This window comes from Dermacentor silvarum, chromosome 1 (assembly GCF_013339745.2).
Source record: "Dermacentor silvarum isolate Dsil-2018 chromosome 1, BIME_Dsil_1.4, whole genome shotgun sequence".
Lineage (NCBI taxonomy): Eukaryota > Metazoa > Arthropoda > Arachnida > Ixodida > Ixodidae > Dermacentor > Dermacentor silvarum.
Genome location: NC_051154.1, coordinates 410,985,004 through 411,001,418, shown reverse-complemented (window position 1 = coordinate 411,001,418; position 16,415 = coordinate 410,985,004). Strand labels below are relative to the sequence as shown.

Genomic DNA, 16,415 nt, shown 5'->3' with positions numbered 1-16,415 from the left:
ATAGAAGACTCGGCCGAAGGGGTCACTGAAGTCTGCAGGTTTTTTTTTTTTTTCAGGGTCAAAAAGCACGCAAAGTAATTTGAAGTGAGGTGAACATACATCAACATATTCATTCTCTAGGTATAGGCTATCCATTTAGTTGACTATCTCCTTGTCTTTAAAAAATATAATAAACTTTGTCCTTTGTATATATTTAAATATATTGTGTCTGTGCGTGGTGTTCTCAGCGGAAATAAAAAAAAAAGATGTTAAAGTGAGAAAACACGGATGAGGTAGCTGCCGCTGGTGCTTCTAATGCGCTTGTCCTCCTGTTGTCAGGATTTGCCGACATAAAGCGAAAGTATAAATTAAAAGCCGTGCACGTCCGCGCCAACAATGATGCAGTGAGCTTTTAGCCACAACAAAAGTGAAAAAGTAGAGGCACCTCAAAGACTCCTCAAATTATGTGGGTAACAGAACTCCGGCAATAACATTTTAGCGCGGGGGGGGTGTAGGCTACGGATCTCGGGGGGGGGGGGGGGGGGGGGGGGCTCAGCCCCCCCGGGAAAATTCCGGAGGGGGCTCGAGCCCCAGAGCCCCCCCGTAGTCGGCGCCTATGGTATCGCTAATTCCGACTATAGGGAGAACGCCAGCGAGCGTGAAATACGCACAAGCTGCCCGTCCGCACGAGCTCAAGAAAATTCCGGAGGGGGCTCGAGCCCCAGAGCCCCCCGGTAGTCGGCGCCTATGGTATCACTAATTCCGACTATAGGGAGAACGCCATGAAATACGCACAAGCTGCCCGTCCGCACGAGCTCAAGAAAATTCCGGAGGGGGCTCGAGCCCCAGAGCCCCCCCCGTAGTCGGCGCCTATGGTATCACTAATTCCGACTATAGGGAGAACGCCAGCGGGCGTGAAATACGCACAAGCTGCCCGTCCGCACGAGCTCAAGAAAATTCCGGAGGGGGCTCGAGCCCCAGAGCCCCCCGTAGTCGGCGCCTATGGTATCACTAATTCCGACTATAGGGAGAACGCCAGCGGGCGTGAAATACGCACAAGCTGCCCGTCCGCACGAGCTCAAGAAAATTCCGGAGGGGGCTCGAGCCCCAGAGCCCCCCCGTAGTCGGCGCCTATGGTATCACTAATTCCGACTATAGGGAGAACGCCAGCGGGCGTGAAATACGCACAAGCTGCCCGTCCGCACGAGCTCAAGGCTGCGGCGAGGCGTCCGCAGTGGAGCGCGATGGAACGGCGCTGCCATCTGGCGGCTGCCCAAGGTGTGGCGACAGCGGCGGTAAGCGCACGGGCGGAGAGTTTTACAACTGAAGCTAGTCTAGTAACATTGGAGCAGCCTTCTTGAGTGTAGCTTCGCAATACTTGGCCACATTCACATTTTGTTCTTAAGAGGCACTTGCAAAACACCATGCAACAATGAAGGATGGTGTCAGGCCAGAGAACAGAATAACACAGTGCACTTGAAAGTTGCCGCTGCTTTTGTATTTTAAAAACTTTCCACATTTCTTTCAGACATCCAGAGAGAGAAGAGCAGGAAACAGCAATTTGCCTCCATTGCCTCAATGCAGTGAACACTCCTATTTACAGAGGAATTAAAAAAAAAGCCAAGCAAATAGAAATATATTTATATATAATATAATATATATATTTGTGTGTATGTATGTATACATATATTACACACACACACACACACACATATATATATATACATATATCCTCTCGGTTGTTACAACCACAGCAAAATAAATAGGTTCTGAAAAGAAAGCATGCACACGTAGCTTATGTACAAATCTGCTGAACATGCAACGCTTACAACCCTCCAGCCCAGCTTGTCACACCTAGCCTACATACATGCCAAGACAGCCCCCCCTGAGTCTTCTTTGATAAATGGTACTGCGAAGTCTGCAAGCATGCACATCATAGTTAAATGTTGCAGCCACATTAGTTTGCTACTGCCTGATATGCTCTGAAAAGAGACAGCTTGACTTGTAGCCACAGGCTATCATCCAATTTCCTCCCGCTGCAGGCATGGTAATGAATGCATGTGGATTAAGACCTTGTCAAAATGATGAGCAGTAAAAATCCAATGAGGGGGTATATACCACCGCGGGTGTGACAAGACTCAGTGCCTGGAAATTGTGTGCCTCTTGCACAAGAGAAATGTTGGGTGAGGAAAAACACTATGAAGGAAATCAAACTGCTGCACGCACACACACACGCACACACACACACGCACACACACCACCCAGGCCTGGGCTTGATATCCTAGCATGCACACATCCATGCACACATCCACCCACACTTGCCTCTGGATACCAGCTCCAAAACACACTTTGACCTTCCCCAAACGTAAAATCAAACCCTTCTTTCACTGTGGGAAGCAGATGAAACTAAAATCCAAAATGCTGCAGTGACAAGAAATCACATCTATCAGCATTCCAACACGACAAGGACAAAATACAACTGTCCGCAGAATCCACGTTCTGTGGAGATTAAAAAAAAAAAAAAAAAAAGCAGGATTATCTTGGCAGCCTGTCAAACATGCCCTCCGGCTTCAGCCATTTAAGTGAAGCCAGTAGTGCTTTGATCAGAGGTTGCATGGTGAGCCACCCTTGTGTAGAGTGGGGCTGCAGTTACAACAGCACACAGAGCTGGGATAGCTCGCCAATGATTTTTAAACAAAGATGAACCACAAATCACTGCTGTCGACCACAATTTTGATACAGAAATGGCCACAGGGATACAGGGGAAACTTGAAGTGCAGTCACGAGCACAACTTAAGAAAACAATGCACAAATGCAAATAAAGAAAAAAAATGTTCACACATGGCCAACTGTGTGCAACTTAAACTCTGGGCATAGTTACGTCACTATGCAGCCCTTGCAAAAATAGCTGATTGCACTAAACATCCATAGGTGGAAACAACAAGTGCAACTTATGAATCCTTCCTGCCATGTGCCACTACAATTTTTGTGCAGATGATCATGTAGCCACTAACTGTTAATGACAAACATTCACAAGCGCACTTAACAGCCGATAGCACTACGGTTACAATCAGTAGCCAATCTAAAATGTGAAAAAGAAAGTTGCACAAGTGACTGCTGTAATGATTTTCTTGCTGTGGCGGCAGAAATAAAAAATGGTGGAGCTAAAGAGAGAGGCTACATAACCATGCAGCCACTCAAAACTACACAGTGCATGAATATACATTCTAGACACTGTGCAGCAAAAGAAGAAAAACAACTGCAACACAATGAACAAATCATCTCTCAACCCAGCCATCAGAAACAAATGCACCAACACATCCTACCATTGCTAAAGGGCTTGCTACTGTGCGCACACAGCCACCTTTTGGAGACAGTTTTGACAAACTCCATCAAGATGCTTGCCACACAAATATGCTGGGTTGAAACAAAGGGGACTTGATAACAGCTTGGCCTCACACACACACACACACATACGCAAGCACACACACATGGCAGACAGCGTTGATCGTCCCTATTTACACCATGAGGACTGTCCCATTGCATGAAGGGGTGGCGCTGTTTGCCACTGAGCTAAAGGTGGTTGGCAAAAAGAGGCACCCCCAGAACGGGGCGAAACTTGGCAAGTGTGTCTTGGCCTTGCACAGGATGCTAGGAAACATGGGTGCAGTCTTATATCACAAGTCACCACCACCACTCGCGAGGCACAGTCATCATCATCATGGGGTGGACCAGTTATGCTCGGTGGTGCTTCCTGGCCAATCACAGCATCTCCTCGAAAGTTGCCATTATGTCACTTTGTCGGTTCATGTCAATCTGGCCAGCCATCTGCAAGGAGTATACAGGTCACTTTCATCACATGCATGCTTTGCAACAGGCATCTCTGCAGCACATGACTGAGCAGTGCTGAAATCTCATGTGGCAAGCATGATATTTTTTTTTTGCTGAAAGGCTCTGTTCACACAAATGAAAAAGGGCTCAGCTAGGTGAGAACACGCAGGCTCAAGCAGCTTGTTGAGATAGCAGATGTGCTCAGCTTTCAATTAAAACTTCACCATACACTCTTTCCGCACCACGCCCATTGGGCATTGTTAGCTCGTCAATGGTTTGACACGCTACTTTGGAGACTTTCCGCGTCTCTCAAGGACACACTGCGCCATCGGACGTGAAGGAAGAGAACTATATTTTTGTTTTCTAAGCAGTTCGCTTTTTCACGCCAGGCGTTATTTTTGAACGCACTCCGAAGTCTCACGATCGTCAAAACAGAAAGCAAAAATGGCCGGCCGCTATCGATGGTTTGAAAGAGTTTCTCACTATACCACCTAGAAGGTAATCTGGTGCCACCGTCTATGCGAGTTTCTTAAAGGGCGATGTGACGTCATGGGAATGACGGGATGTGTGTCTGTGAGGCTTGTGTTGGCTGGTGTTGTACGAGGCTTCGTCTAGAACGTGGATATGGCTACACAAATAACGCATTCTTAAAATAAAATCTACATAAAAGGCTTTCACTCACCCATATTACATCTCTCAATAAAGTTGACTCACCTACAATGCAGAATTAAGCGAAGAAATGCAAGAACAGACAACAAATTGTTCCAATGCGAGTGAGAAGTCATCTGCCCTCCAATTTTAGCGGCTCATATATTTTTACGTTTCATATAATTGTACATCCAATAGTAAGTCCTAAAAATTAAACAAAATATGTTTTTGTGTAATAATAAAGCTAAAGCAGCTTTTTATGTGCTGTTTTAGCAGGAAATGAATCATTGTGACAGACGGTGCTAGCCAGGTGCGTCTTCAAGGCTCTCCGAGAACTATGCCAATCTGAAGTCACAATATACCGGCATTCCCATGGATACCACAGCGCCAGTTTTCCCTCTAGGATATAGTGAGATGGTTTTAAACATCGCTTTCGAGACCTTCCATGGACACACTGCGCCATCGGAGGTGTATTTTTCTTTTCTAAGCTGTTCACTTTTTTCCCGCCAGGCGGTAATTTTTGAACGCGCTCCGAAGTTTCGCGATCGTCAAAGTAGAGAGCAAAAATGTCCGCCTCCGAAGCAGGCGCACGTGCTTCGAAAGACCGCAAATCTTGTGATTCCGCTGCGCCTGCGGCTGCTCTTATCGATGGATCGAGCAGCAGTGAGTCAGAGGATGCTGCTCTTTCGCGAGACTTTGACTCTGAGACCAACTATGCAAACCAGCCCGGAACATCGGCAGCCACAGCCCAGCACACCAAACTGTAGTGCTTGCAGTTAAATTTTTGTAGCGGAATACTTGTTGAATGAAAAATTTTGATTTTTTCAGAGATAGTGCTTTTTTTTTTCTTAGTAGATACAAGCGTGTCTTTACAAACTTTATTCAATTTTATCCCACAATCTTGATTTGGCAATTTATATCTCTTTATGACACACATCTCGTTAATTAAACTTTAAAGGGGACTTCAAACTTGGTGGTACCAGTAGGATAGCCTCCCAAGCAGAACAATTCCGGGTAGAGTTCCCCCCCCCCCCCCCCCCTGAATACTTTCTCCATTTTTCGTCCTGCGAATTCGGTTTGCATCAGTCAAAGGTTTGGAATTATCTCCCGTTCCATAAATGTGACGCATCTGTATTTAGTTCAAATGGAAGCGAAAAGTGTGAAAAGTGCATTCATTCTGCTTTTTGTTTATGTATTACGTAAAATATTGAGTGCAGTAGTTCCTTTGGGGAAAAAAAAAATCTGCCGTAACCTACAAAAAACACCTATTTTCCCCATGGCAGGGAAAGATTTCAAGTTTTTCTCATGAGTGTCATAAAAATGAGTAGGAGATGGATTGGCTGATGGCATAAACACTCCAGCTGTTCCCTTGCAGTTTTTCATGGTAATGATTCATATTAGGCAACATTATAACATGCTCAAGTTTCTTCTGTGAAGAAGGCACTGCAAAATAATTCTTTGTTCCTGTACTTGAAATATTTTGCAGTCTCGAGGCATAACACTCACTGTTACAGATTCAACAACATTTACATCAAAGATTGCACTGTCTCTTTTTTTTATGTGCAGATGCAAAAAATGTGCAACAAATACATATTTGTGACGAACTCTATGGGCAGTTGTGCCACAGAAAGGCCTGCAAGTTAACTTCAATGTATACGAAAAATGCTGCTGGCCATTTCCGTTAAAGTCAATATCAACAATGGTGGTTTCTTGAAGATGTGTGCCCTGGATAGCTATCACTGTCTTGACAAGTGCATCAAACAGGAACAGAACCACAAAGTTAGTCTTTTTTAATGTGATTAGCATTCTTTGGGAACTTCACCCAGTTTTGCAGTATGCCTCTCTCTCTCACTGGCACACAATCCTTTCAATCATTGATGACCCTCTTCAAACAATGACCCTTTTTGAAGTCAACTTGCGTCGCTGGGTATGTGCCGCATTTCATCATATAAAACATAGACAATTACGGTCTATGTATGGATGCATCAAGAGAGGGGTCCAGGCAAGGAGACACAATATTTCCAATGCTATTCACTGCATGCTTAGAAGAAGTATTCAAGCTCTTAGACTGGGAAGGCTTAGGAGTGAGGATCAACGGCGAATATCTCAGCAACCTTCGGTTTGCAGATGACATTGTCCTACTCAGTAACAATGGAGACGAATTACAACAAATGATTGAGGACCTTAATCGAGGAAGTGTAAGAATTGGGTTGAAGATGAATATGCAGAAGACAAAGATAATGTTCAATAGCCTGGCAAGGGAACAAGAATTCAGGATCGCCCGTCAGCCTCTAGAATCTGTAAAGGAATATGTTTATCTAGGTCAATTACTCACGGGGACCCTGATCATGAGAAAGAAATTTACAGAAGAATAAAATTGGGTTGGAGTGCATACGGCAGGCATTGCCAAATCCTGACTGGGAGCTTACCACTGTCGTTGAAAAGAAAAGTGTACAATCATTGCATTCTACCGGTGCTAACACATGGGCCATAAACTTGGAATTTAACAAAGAAGCTCGAGAGCAAGTTAAGGACCGCACAAAGAGCGATGGAACGAAAAATCTTAGGACTAACGTTAAGAGACAGGAAGAGAGCGGTGTGGATCAGAGAGCAAACGGGGATAGCCGATATTCTAGTTGACATTAAGCGGAAGAAATGGAGCTGGGCAGGCCATGTAATGCGTAGGATGGATAACCGGTGGACCATTAGAGTTACAGAATGGATACCAAGAGAAGGGAAGTGCAGTCGAGGTCGGCAGAAAAACAGATGGGATGATGAAGTTAGGAAATTTGCAGGCGCAAGTTGGAATACGCTAGCGCAAAATAGGGGAAATTGGACATCGCAGGGAGAGGCCTTCGTCCTGCAGTGGACATAAAATATAGGCTGATGATGATGATGGATGCATCCACAGCCTCCCCCCCCCCCCCCCCCCCAATATGGGAATGGCCGACTACCCTATCCTAACCTTCTATAAATGAACACGGGCCTAGGTCATTTTAAACGTGTTTTCATTTATACCTATCAGATGGCCGCCACAGCATTTAAGTATAAACCGCATTCACGCGATCTTGCGTGCGACAGCGACAAGCGAAGCGATGGAGATGGCTGTTGCGGTCGCTCGTCGCCTACAAGTCGTACCGCATGCGAGCGACGAGACTGGCGACGACTTTGAGCGACGTCTCCCCGGTGTTGCCGGTATGAGGGCAGTGAATACTCGCCGAAACTGGCATGACGCTTGCTTTATTAATTTAGGTTAATGTGTTTTAGTGTAAAGAGCAGCATAAATATTTCTAAAGGTCTTGCACTACGTTATTATCCTTGCACGTATCAAAATCTAGTCGTTTGCTCGTTCCGTGCAACAATTGGTAGTGCTTGACTGATGTATATCCAGTTCCGGCTTCGTGCTATTGGCTGGTCGCTCATAGCACTTCCGGGCGACGAGCGACGAATTCTAGATTTCTAGAACCGAGCGATCTGTTCGCGTGACGGCCCGTTTCGTCACTCGAAGCCGTCGCTCGTCGCACACAAAATCGCGTGAATGCGGTTTGGGCTTTAGAGCCAGTCGTTCGGTGACAATGCAGAACATTCTAAAAGCGAAATTCACTGCATCATTCATGTACTCATCCGTTGAAGCACAGTACGCAATGACAGTTTCTTAAAGCATTGTAAGGCTGTCGTGTCATGAGATGTTGGTGGAAATAAAAAGACCATGATTTATAGAGATAGAATTGAGCATCATGTTGGCGATATAAGTAGGAATTATAATTTTAAATTGGCACAGAAAGTTGTGAAAAACGATAAGTGGTGCGAACTGGCGGTAAAACCTTGGTACTTGCAATGCAGTACAGTCGAACCCATTTATAACCGCCTTGAAAAGTGGTTGCTGTATCAGTAGTTTGTTACATATGGACTTGCCCTTAGAAATGCTCAAACTGTACTGAAGCTGGTGTCAGTAGCTACAATTTGGCAGCATCCAAAAACCAGATTTTCAGTGTCATTTTTGTTCCCGGTACGCTCCCGCACCTAGCCGCAAATTTCTGTCAGAAACGTCCATCTAAAGCAGTGGTTCTCAGCCATGGATCTGTCGGGGACTCCTTGTGGACAGGTGAAAGTTATGGGGGACCCCTTGTGTTGCCAGATGGGGGGGGGGGGGGGGGGGTCAAAGGTTGAAGGAAAAAAAATTGGAAACACTGCGACGTCTTTTTATTTTTAAATTTTTTTATTATTATCTTGTGTGGATTGCTGCCACAGTTCCAGAAGCAGGTCCTGGAACTGGGAATGAGTCAAGGCTAAAAAAAAACTTTCAATTTTTTTTTTAGGGATGTGTGAATACCATAATTTTCAAATAGAACATTTAAACTTGGAATATTGAATTGAACGTAGAATAATGATTTGCACATGCATTTATTAGCAAGTTCGGTTAATTTCACATGTAACATTGCAATTACACTGTCAATGCTACAAAGCTAGACTAGTAAGCTGTTATACTAACACATTGTGTATTTGGCTTATGTTAACTTTGAAAATTTTATAACTCCCACTAGCTGTCCTCGCCACTGTACCTAATTATACCGCATCAAACGCCCGTAAACTCGGAGGCATTTGGCCCTGTGCCAGTCGTCACTCATCGCACTTGCTTTCAAGCAATAAGCTCATAATTTGGGGTTGCGCTGCAAAGCTATGGGGAAAAAAAAGAAGAAAAAAAGTTCACCTTCACTGTCTGCGACCCGTGCCACTTGCTGCTGAGAGGTTGGCTTTCCCACAAAGTTTAGACGTTTAGTGGCTAAGTGTGCTTTGCAGTGCCAGCAGCACGAAATTATCACAAAATTAAGACCAGTATTCTTACACTAGATAGAAAGAAATGCTAAGAACCGTGTTTGCCAGCCAGCAATATATTTGATTGGATACGAATATTCGATAATACTTGCCGCAGTTCACATATCTTGGTGCCATCTGGCATGTGTTTGACCTTGGCACGGAAGGGGTATCCACTGCAGCTCCACTGAGCAGCAACACAAGTAGGTATCGCCATTTGTTTTAGAGAGAGCATGGCACACCAGGTGAACCAAACAATCGCCATAACGATCCACGCCCATTGCTAGTACGACGACGGAGGAGGAATGACGCATGCGCAGAGCGCCGAAGAAGAGCAGACCTGAGGTTATTCGAGTACAAATCACGATGGCACGCATGCTGATAACATGGTCGCCAATGGAAGTGCGTGCTGTTATCCGGTACGAATGGGACTAGTGTGTCCGTCATCCATGAACGCCTACAGATCGTGTATAGGGAAGATGTCTCGTCAAATGGTTGGTCGCTGGTGTTGAGTGTGGAAGATGAAGGTCAAAATGAGCATCCCTCCACATCCACGAATGATAACAACATTACTAGAGTACAGGACAAGCCATACTCTCGGGACTTCCAAAACAATGCTGAATTGGAGCAGGCTGTGTGACCCTGCATCGCAGGGCACCGAGTGTTACCAGAGTGGTTTCTTCGAGCTACGACAAATGTCGGTGGTGAATAGTGCAAGGTGTATGATGCCATGGTGCATTTTTTTGCAATGTAAAAATAAATGATGAAACTTACTTTCGGAACGTCCCTCGTATCCAAACTTTTTGAATATTCACACATCCCTATTTTGCGGGCGTGGGTTTCATGGGCCCCCATTTGAGAACCACTTATCTAAAGAACAAAAGGAGTTGCCAAAATTGCTGCTGTATGTGTCATCCTGTATGTATGTGTTCAACCCTAGTAATGAACCTGAACTAGTACGCACTGATAACACTGGTGCTGTAATTACCAAGACTCGTTGTGCACAGCTCAATGATACTTTCTGATTAGTATTTACTTTTGAGGATACTGCATCATGCCCAAATATTAAAAACTTAACTGATAGTTATATGCCAGAAATAATTATTAGAGAGGGTGGTATTCTTTCTCTTCTTAACAAATTCAAGATATCTATTTCTGACACTTCTGGGTTCAATAAGAAATCTGTCGTTGAGCATTTCGCCTGTTTTATCAGTGCTTTTTCAATAATTTCTCTCGACTGGTACCATCCTCCATGACTGGAGAGTTGCTAAAGTCATCCCCATTTTGAAATCCAGTGACAAGTCTTCGCCACAAAACTACCAACTCATTTTGTTAACAAATACTGTTTGTAAGCTTCTTGAGCATAAAATTCATTCTCATGTCAGTAACTACCTCGAGGAGCATAAGATCATTGACAAATACCAGCATGGTTTTCGCAGGCGTTATTTATGTGACACTCAACTACTCGGATTCATCCATGAGTTACAATCACCACCAGATGGTGGTGGTCAAGTTGGCGTAGTCTTCCTTGACTACTCGAAGGCTTTTACAGGCTTCTTCATAAACTTACAGAAGTAAATATCCACCCGAAAATTGTTCTGTGGATTAAAGATATTCTTTTCAAATGCAGTATACCTACGATAACTACAGCTCCTCTCTGGCAATCATCATGTCTGGGGTACTAGCATGCTTGGGCTTTTTCTAATCTGTGTTTCTTCAGAAATTCTATTACTGCATATTACAGGGTGATCACTGTTACTTTATTTTCTTCTTAATTGAGCAGCAGTTGGCAACAACGTGAACGTACCATAATCCCTGCTACTTCTTCTTGGTTCCCGCTATCTGCGCAGTTCACACATTTTGGTGTTGTCGGTACACTCATCTGGCACGTCGGCACGGAGGGGGTCCATAAAAGGGGGTCCACTGCAGCTTCACTATTTCCTGCTACTGACCGCAGGTTGGCTTTCATTTTTCTGGACCTTTCGTATGTCACAGTTCTTTTTGCAACTGCTACTCATTCGTTTTTTGGCTGAGTTACTTCTTGTGCCCTGAGGTACCTAATAATGCCGAGCTGTGGAAGAAGATTGAGTGCCTTGAGTCCTTGCTGGAGGGTAAACTTGATTCTGTTGTTGAAGAGCTTGCTGCTAAAATTGTACAGAAGCTTCAAGACCAGGGCCTTAGCACTATTACTGCATGTGCCGATAGTGCACGTTTCATCAGCCAGCAGTATGAATAAACGTGGGCGACGTTTGATGCACTATCCACTACAAACAAAGCTTTGATAGCTCAGAATTAATTCTTGACGAAAAAGAATTACATCATCCCTTCAATGCAAGGAGAGGATGGCTCTGCCATTTTGACTACTGTCGCTGATGCAATTGACTGTCCACTTGATGCGGTGGACATTGACACAGTTCATCGGGTCGCTAGCAAGTCAACACAGAAAAAATTTTTTTGTTCGATTGTGCTCCCGTACCAAGAACGATTTCCGCCGTAAGGCTCGAAAGGCACGCCTGAGAACCTCCACGATTGGGCTCTCTGGTAATATTGATGGCCCTATATATGTTAACGAGCACCTCACATTTGAGAACAAACGTCTGTTCAGCAGTGCACTTGCTCTAAAGAAGGAACATAAGTGGCAGTTCCTTTGGACAGACAACTGTCAGATTAAAGCACGCAAGACTGAAAATAGCAAAGTGTTCTTCATTACCTCTGAGGCTGACCATGCGTCATCACTTAACCTATCTGTACTTCAAACATGTCTCTGTTTTCCCCGCCTGAAGCTATATCACTGCTTACATCTGCTGGCTCTTCTTTTGTTCACATCAAATTTGCATACGAATCATGATAACATATCGATTAACTTTCCCACACTTTTTCGTTCATCTGCATATCTGGTTTGGCCCAGCTGAAAGCAATTTATACGGGTTCCATTCCTATCAGGCAGAGTATTGTCACCGTACTGCAGATCGATACGGTGGTAGCGCGATTTTTGCTTCACCCCTTATTAAATATAAATGCAGGCCTGACCTTTGCCTAGACGTATTTCAGAGCGAAACCGATGTCTTTTCCAAACTATTGTGGTAGAATTATTAGTGGCTGTATTTATTGTTCTCCATCTTCTTCTGTACCTGATGTCCTTCATCATCTTAGCTTAGTTCTGCAAGTGAAAACAAGCCTGCCCTAATCATAGGCGATATAAATATTAACTCGCTTGATGTCAACAATGGTGCTGTATGTGCCTATACGGACTGTTTTACTGGCTTTGGGCTTGAGCAATTAATAACTTCTACAACCAGGATTTCCACTCAAGGAAGCCGCTCCCTCTTAGAACATGCCCTCACTAATATTTCGCCTTCACCAGATTCTGGTGTAATTGACATACGTATATCAGATCACTACCCTGTACTCGTCACTTTCAAATCTAACCTTCCTAGGTCAGATTCTTGTTATTTTATGTCTTGTCTTGATAAGATAAATTTTGTTGATACAATTGACAAAATTGACGGACATTGATAGCTACCAAACAAAATCCAGAAGAAGCACTTTCAGTTATTTTCGTCTTTATTTTTAAAAGTTGTTCAAGCTAACACTGTAACTCTAAAGTGCAAAAAGAAATTTAAATTTCCACACAATCCTTGGATCACTAATGGGCTACTTATGAGCATGAGGAAAAAACATGTAAAGGAAGACTAAAAAAACAGCCTTTCAATGTTAATTTAGCATTAGACTATAATAAATATTGAAACAACTTAAGCAATTTATTGAAAGTAAAAAAGGCAATATTACGAAAATGAATTCGTGAAAAATAGGTTTCACCCTAAAGAACAATGGCAACTTATCAACGAGCTTTTGAATGTATTGCATTTTGGCAGTTCCATTGAAAAAAATAATTTACAATAATGTAACTATCACTGACCCGCCTAGCATTGACCCTGTGTTCAGTAACCCCTTTTATTAAATATACAGGGCGTTCATTTTTAAGCTTTGTGGAATTTTCAAAAATCACCTGTGGCAGGTAGCATAATTTGTATCGTTGAGCAGGGTTATTCGAAGAGGCGGACATTAGTAGCATGAGAAATCTAAACACATATTCAACTAATTAAGAAAAAGTGACTAGTGAACTTCTTAGTTAATTACTTTACGAAACATATTAAAATTTACGAATTGTAGCCGGTGAGTTTACAAGACGATGCGCATCCACTTGAAATGAATTTCCAGGATGACACCAGTTTCGAGATATTATTTTCCGAAAGTGTGGGACGAAATTCATGGGCGTTCCAGTTATTTTTGTGCTTCAATGTGTAAAACAGCATTTTGGTTAAAAAAAAAGTAAGTGGAACAACAGTGCATTTTTACAGCGAGTTTGATCTCCAAACTGGTCATTCTGGAAATTCATTTCAAGTGGATACGCCTGACAAGCTCACCGGCTACAATTCGTAAATTGCAATTTGTGTCATAATGTAACTAAGAAGTTAATTTGTGCATTTTTGTTAATTAGTTGAATATCTGTTTCGATTTCTAGTGCTACTAATGCCCGCCTCATCGAATAACCCAGCTCAATGATAAGAATTATGCTACCTGCCACAGGCGATTTCTAAAACTTCTGTAAAACTTAAAAATGAACACCCTGTATAATGCTACCCATGATTTTTCGGACTATCATGCAAGCCAATGTGACCCTTTATGTTTCCGGTAACCTCTGAAAAGTCCTAACTGAAATTTCCAACTTAAACAACACAAGTCCTGATCTTGATGGAATTTCCGCATTTCATTTAAAGCTTGTTGCACCGACTATTTCTGGTGCTCTGAGTAAATTGATTTACTTTATTTCAAAAATGGTATATTCCCTAGATGTCTAAAAAAAGCTAAGGTAATTCCTGATCATAAAAAGGCTGACGAAGCTCAAGCCGTTAACTATCGTCCTGTATGCATTTGATCTTCAATTGGTAAAGTTGTTGAAAAGTTATTAGTTCACTCTATTAACAGCTACCTTAACAAATTTAGCCTTGTCAGTTCGGATTTCGTTCAGGAAGCTCGACTAACTTGGCTTTGCTAACAATTAATGATTATATTAGACATTCACTGATAACTTACTAAAGCCTTGGATACAATAAACCATAATGTTTTTTTTTAGTAAACTGCATTCGATTGGAATATCTGGTCCAGCACATAATATGTTAAAAAGTTATCTAACTCTTTCCCTACCTTGGGGAAAATGGGTTTTTTTGTATGTTACGGCAGATGTTTTTTTTCTTAAGGAACTACTGCACTCAATATTCAAGCAAAATGAATGCACTTTTCACACATAAAACTTTTATTAACAAGATGTATCATAAAAAAGATATAAATTGTTAAAATCAAGATTGTGAACAAAGTTTGTAAAGACATGCTTGTATCTACTAAGAAAAAAATTTTATGAAAATTATGAGATATACAAAATGTATTGCCGCCTATTAAGCACTATCTCTGAAAAAATCTAAATTTTTCATTGAACAGGTATTCTGCTACAAAAATTTAACTGCAAGCGCTGCAGTTGGGCGTGCCGGGCTGCGGCTGCCGATGTTCCGGGCTGGTTTGCGTCGTTGACATTTTAAGACTCAAAGTCCGACGAAAAGTCAGCGTCCTCTGACTCTCTGCTATTCGATGTATCAATAACGATAATGATCAGCCGCAGAGGCAGCGGAATCACAGTAGTTGTGATCTCCTAAAGCGCGCTTACCATTTCCGGAGCCGGACATATTTGCGTCCTGCTTTGACGATCGTGAAACTTCAGAGCGCGTTTAAAAATCACCGCCTGGTGGGAAAAAAGCAAACTGCTTAGAAAACAAAAATATAGTTTCTCCTCTTTCACGTCCGATGGCGCAGTGTGTCCCCATGAGCGGCGCTGAAGGTCTCGAAAGTGGCGTTTCAAACCATCGATACAGCGCTAGCAATGCCAAATGGGCGCGGTACGGAAAGAGTTAATCATGAATTAACAGTGTACGCAGGTGGGGCTTTCTTTGAAAGCAGAATTATTAACCAAGGAGTGCCTCAGGGCTCCATTTTAAGTCCACTATTGTTTTGCATGTATAGGAGGGATTTACCCGACTGCGTCAATTATACACTGCCCATAATGCAAAAAAAAGGTAAGGCGTGCAGACATGGACACGCCTTACTTTTTTTGCATTACGAATCCTTAACAACTAGCTCAGCTTTCTGTCATTCTATTGTGACAGTGCGCAAAGCCAGTGTAGTAGATAAAGAGAGCAGTGCGGTGAAGACAACATTGACAGTGAATGGGTGCGGCGAAGACAACATCGAGAGCAAGAAGCCGATGACGAAGAAGCGACGCGCGTGAAATTTGATGCACCGTCAAAACAAAATACTAAAAAGAAAGCAACCATTAAGGGCTGTACACGATGGGTGACGTAGGACAAAAGGGAGGACGAAGAAGAGATGTGAACGAGACCCGAGAACGGCGTGGCGGTGTTTGGACGCAAGCGAGCGCCAAGAAGTTAGCGTCCGCCGGGAGCGGGAGTAAGCCGTCGGGCCGAGGGCCCGAGCTTCCAGACTCCTACCGGCAGAACCTTGTCTGCCTAGCCTCCAGAGCTAGGACACGGTCCCACCGCGTGACTGGAGTGAGCTGTCTGGCCACAGGCTCGAGCTTTCAGATTACCACAGGCAGAACCTGGACTGCCTAACCTCCTGAGCCAGCAGAGGGTCCCTTCTCGTGACAGCCTGAAGTTCGCTCAAGGAGCGACCAGTGCCCTCCTTCGATGACGGCTCGACGTTACTCACCGATGCGACCATGTGCCCAAACTGTTGGTGAGCCGCACCCCGCTCTCATTTTACTGTGCTTGTGTAGTCGGACACACCTAACAACTGTAGCATTAGAACTGCGGTGACCTTAATTTGTGAGAACAGTCTTTGTTAAAAGCAGCGTAGAGTGCTCTTTATTTTTTTATCCTTTGTTTTTGTGTGTTATGTTTCTGCTTTCTTTATGCAAATATACGTTCTTTCACTTCTGAGATCAAACGCTCTCATCCGTCATTTGAATAGAAAACATGGATAGCGATATTACTTTAAGTCGCTTTCCATAAACGAACCATGACATCTATTATCTACCTATATTATACGCAGACGATACAACTGTTGCCCTC

At 43.4% G+C, this 16,415-nt stretch overlaps 1 protein-coding gene across 6 annotated transcripts in view; it reads right to left on the bottom strand.

Moving 5' to 3' along the window:
* Positions 1-1,462: 1,462 nt before the first annotated feature.
* Positions 1,463-16,415, bottom strand: part of LOC119437584 (bromodomain-containing protein 3) — a 184,625-nt gene continuing 169,672 nt past the window's right edge. For all 6 annotated transcript variants that reach the window (XM_037704595.2, XM_037704596.2, XM_037704594.2 and 3 more), the window contains one exon: positions 1,463-3,807. In XM_037704595.2, the coding sequence (XP_037560523.1) occupies positions 3,742-3,807 (66 nt within the window). In that variant the 3' untranslated portion in view covers positions 1,463-3,741. The remainder of the gene's footprint in view (positions 3,808-16,415) is intronic.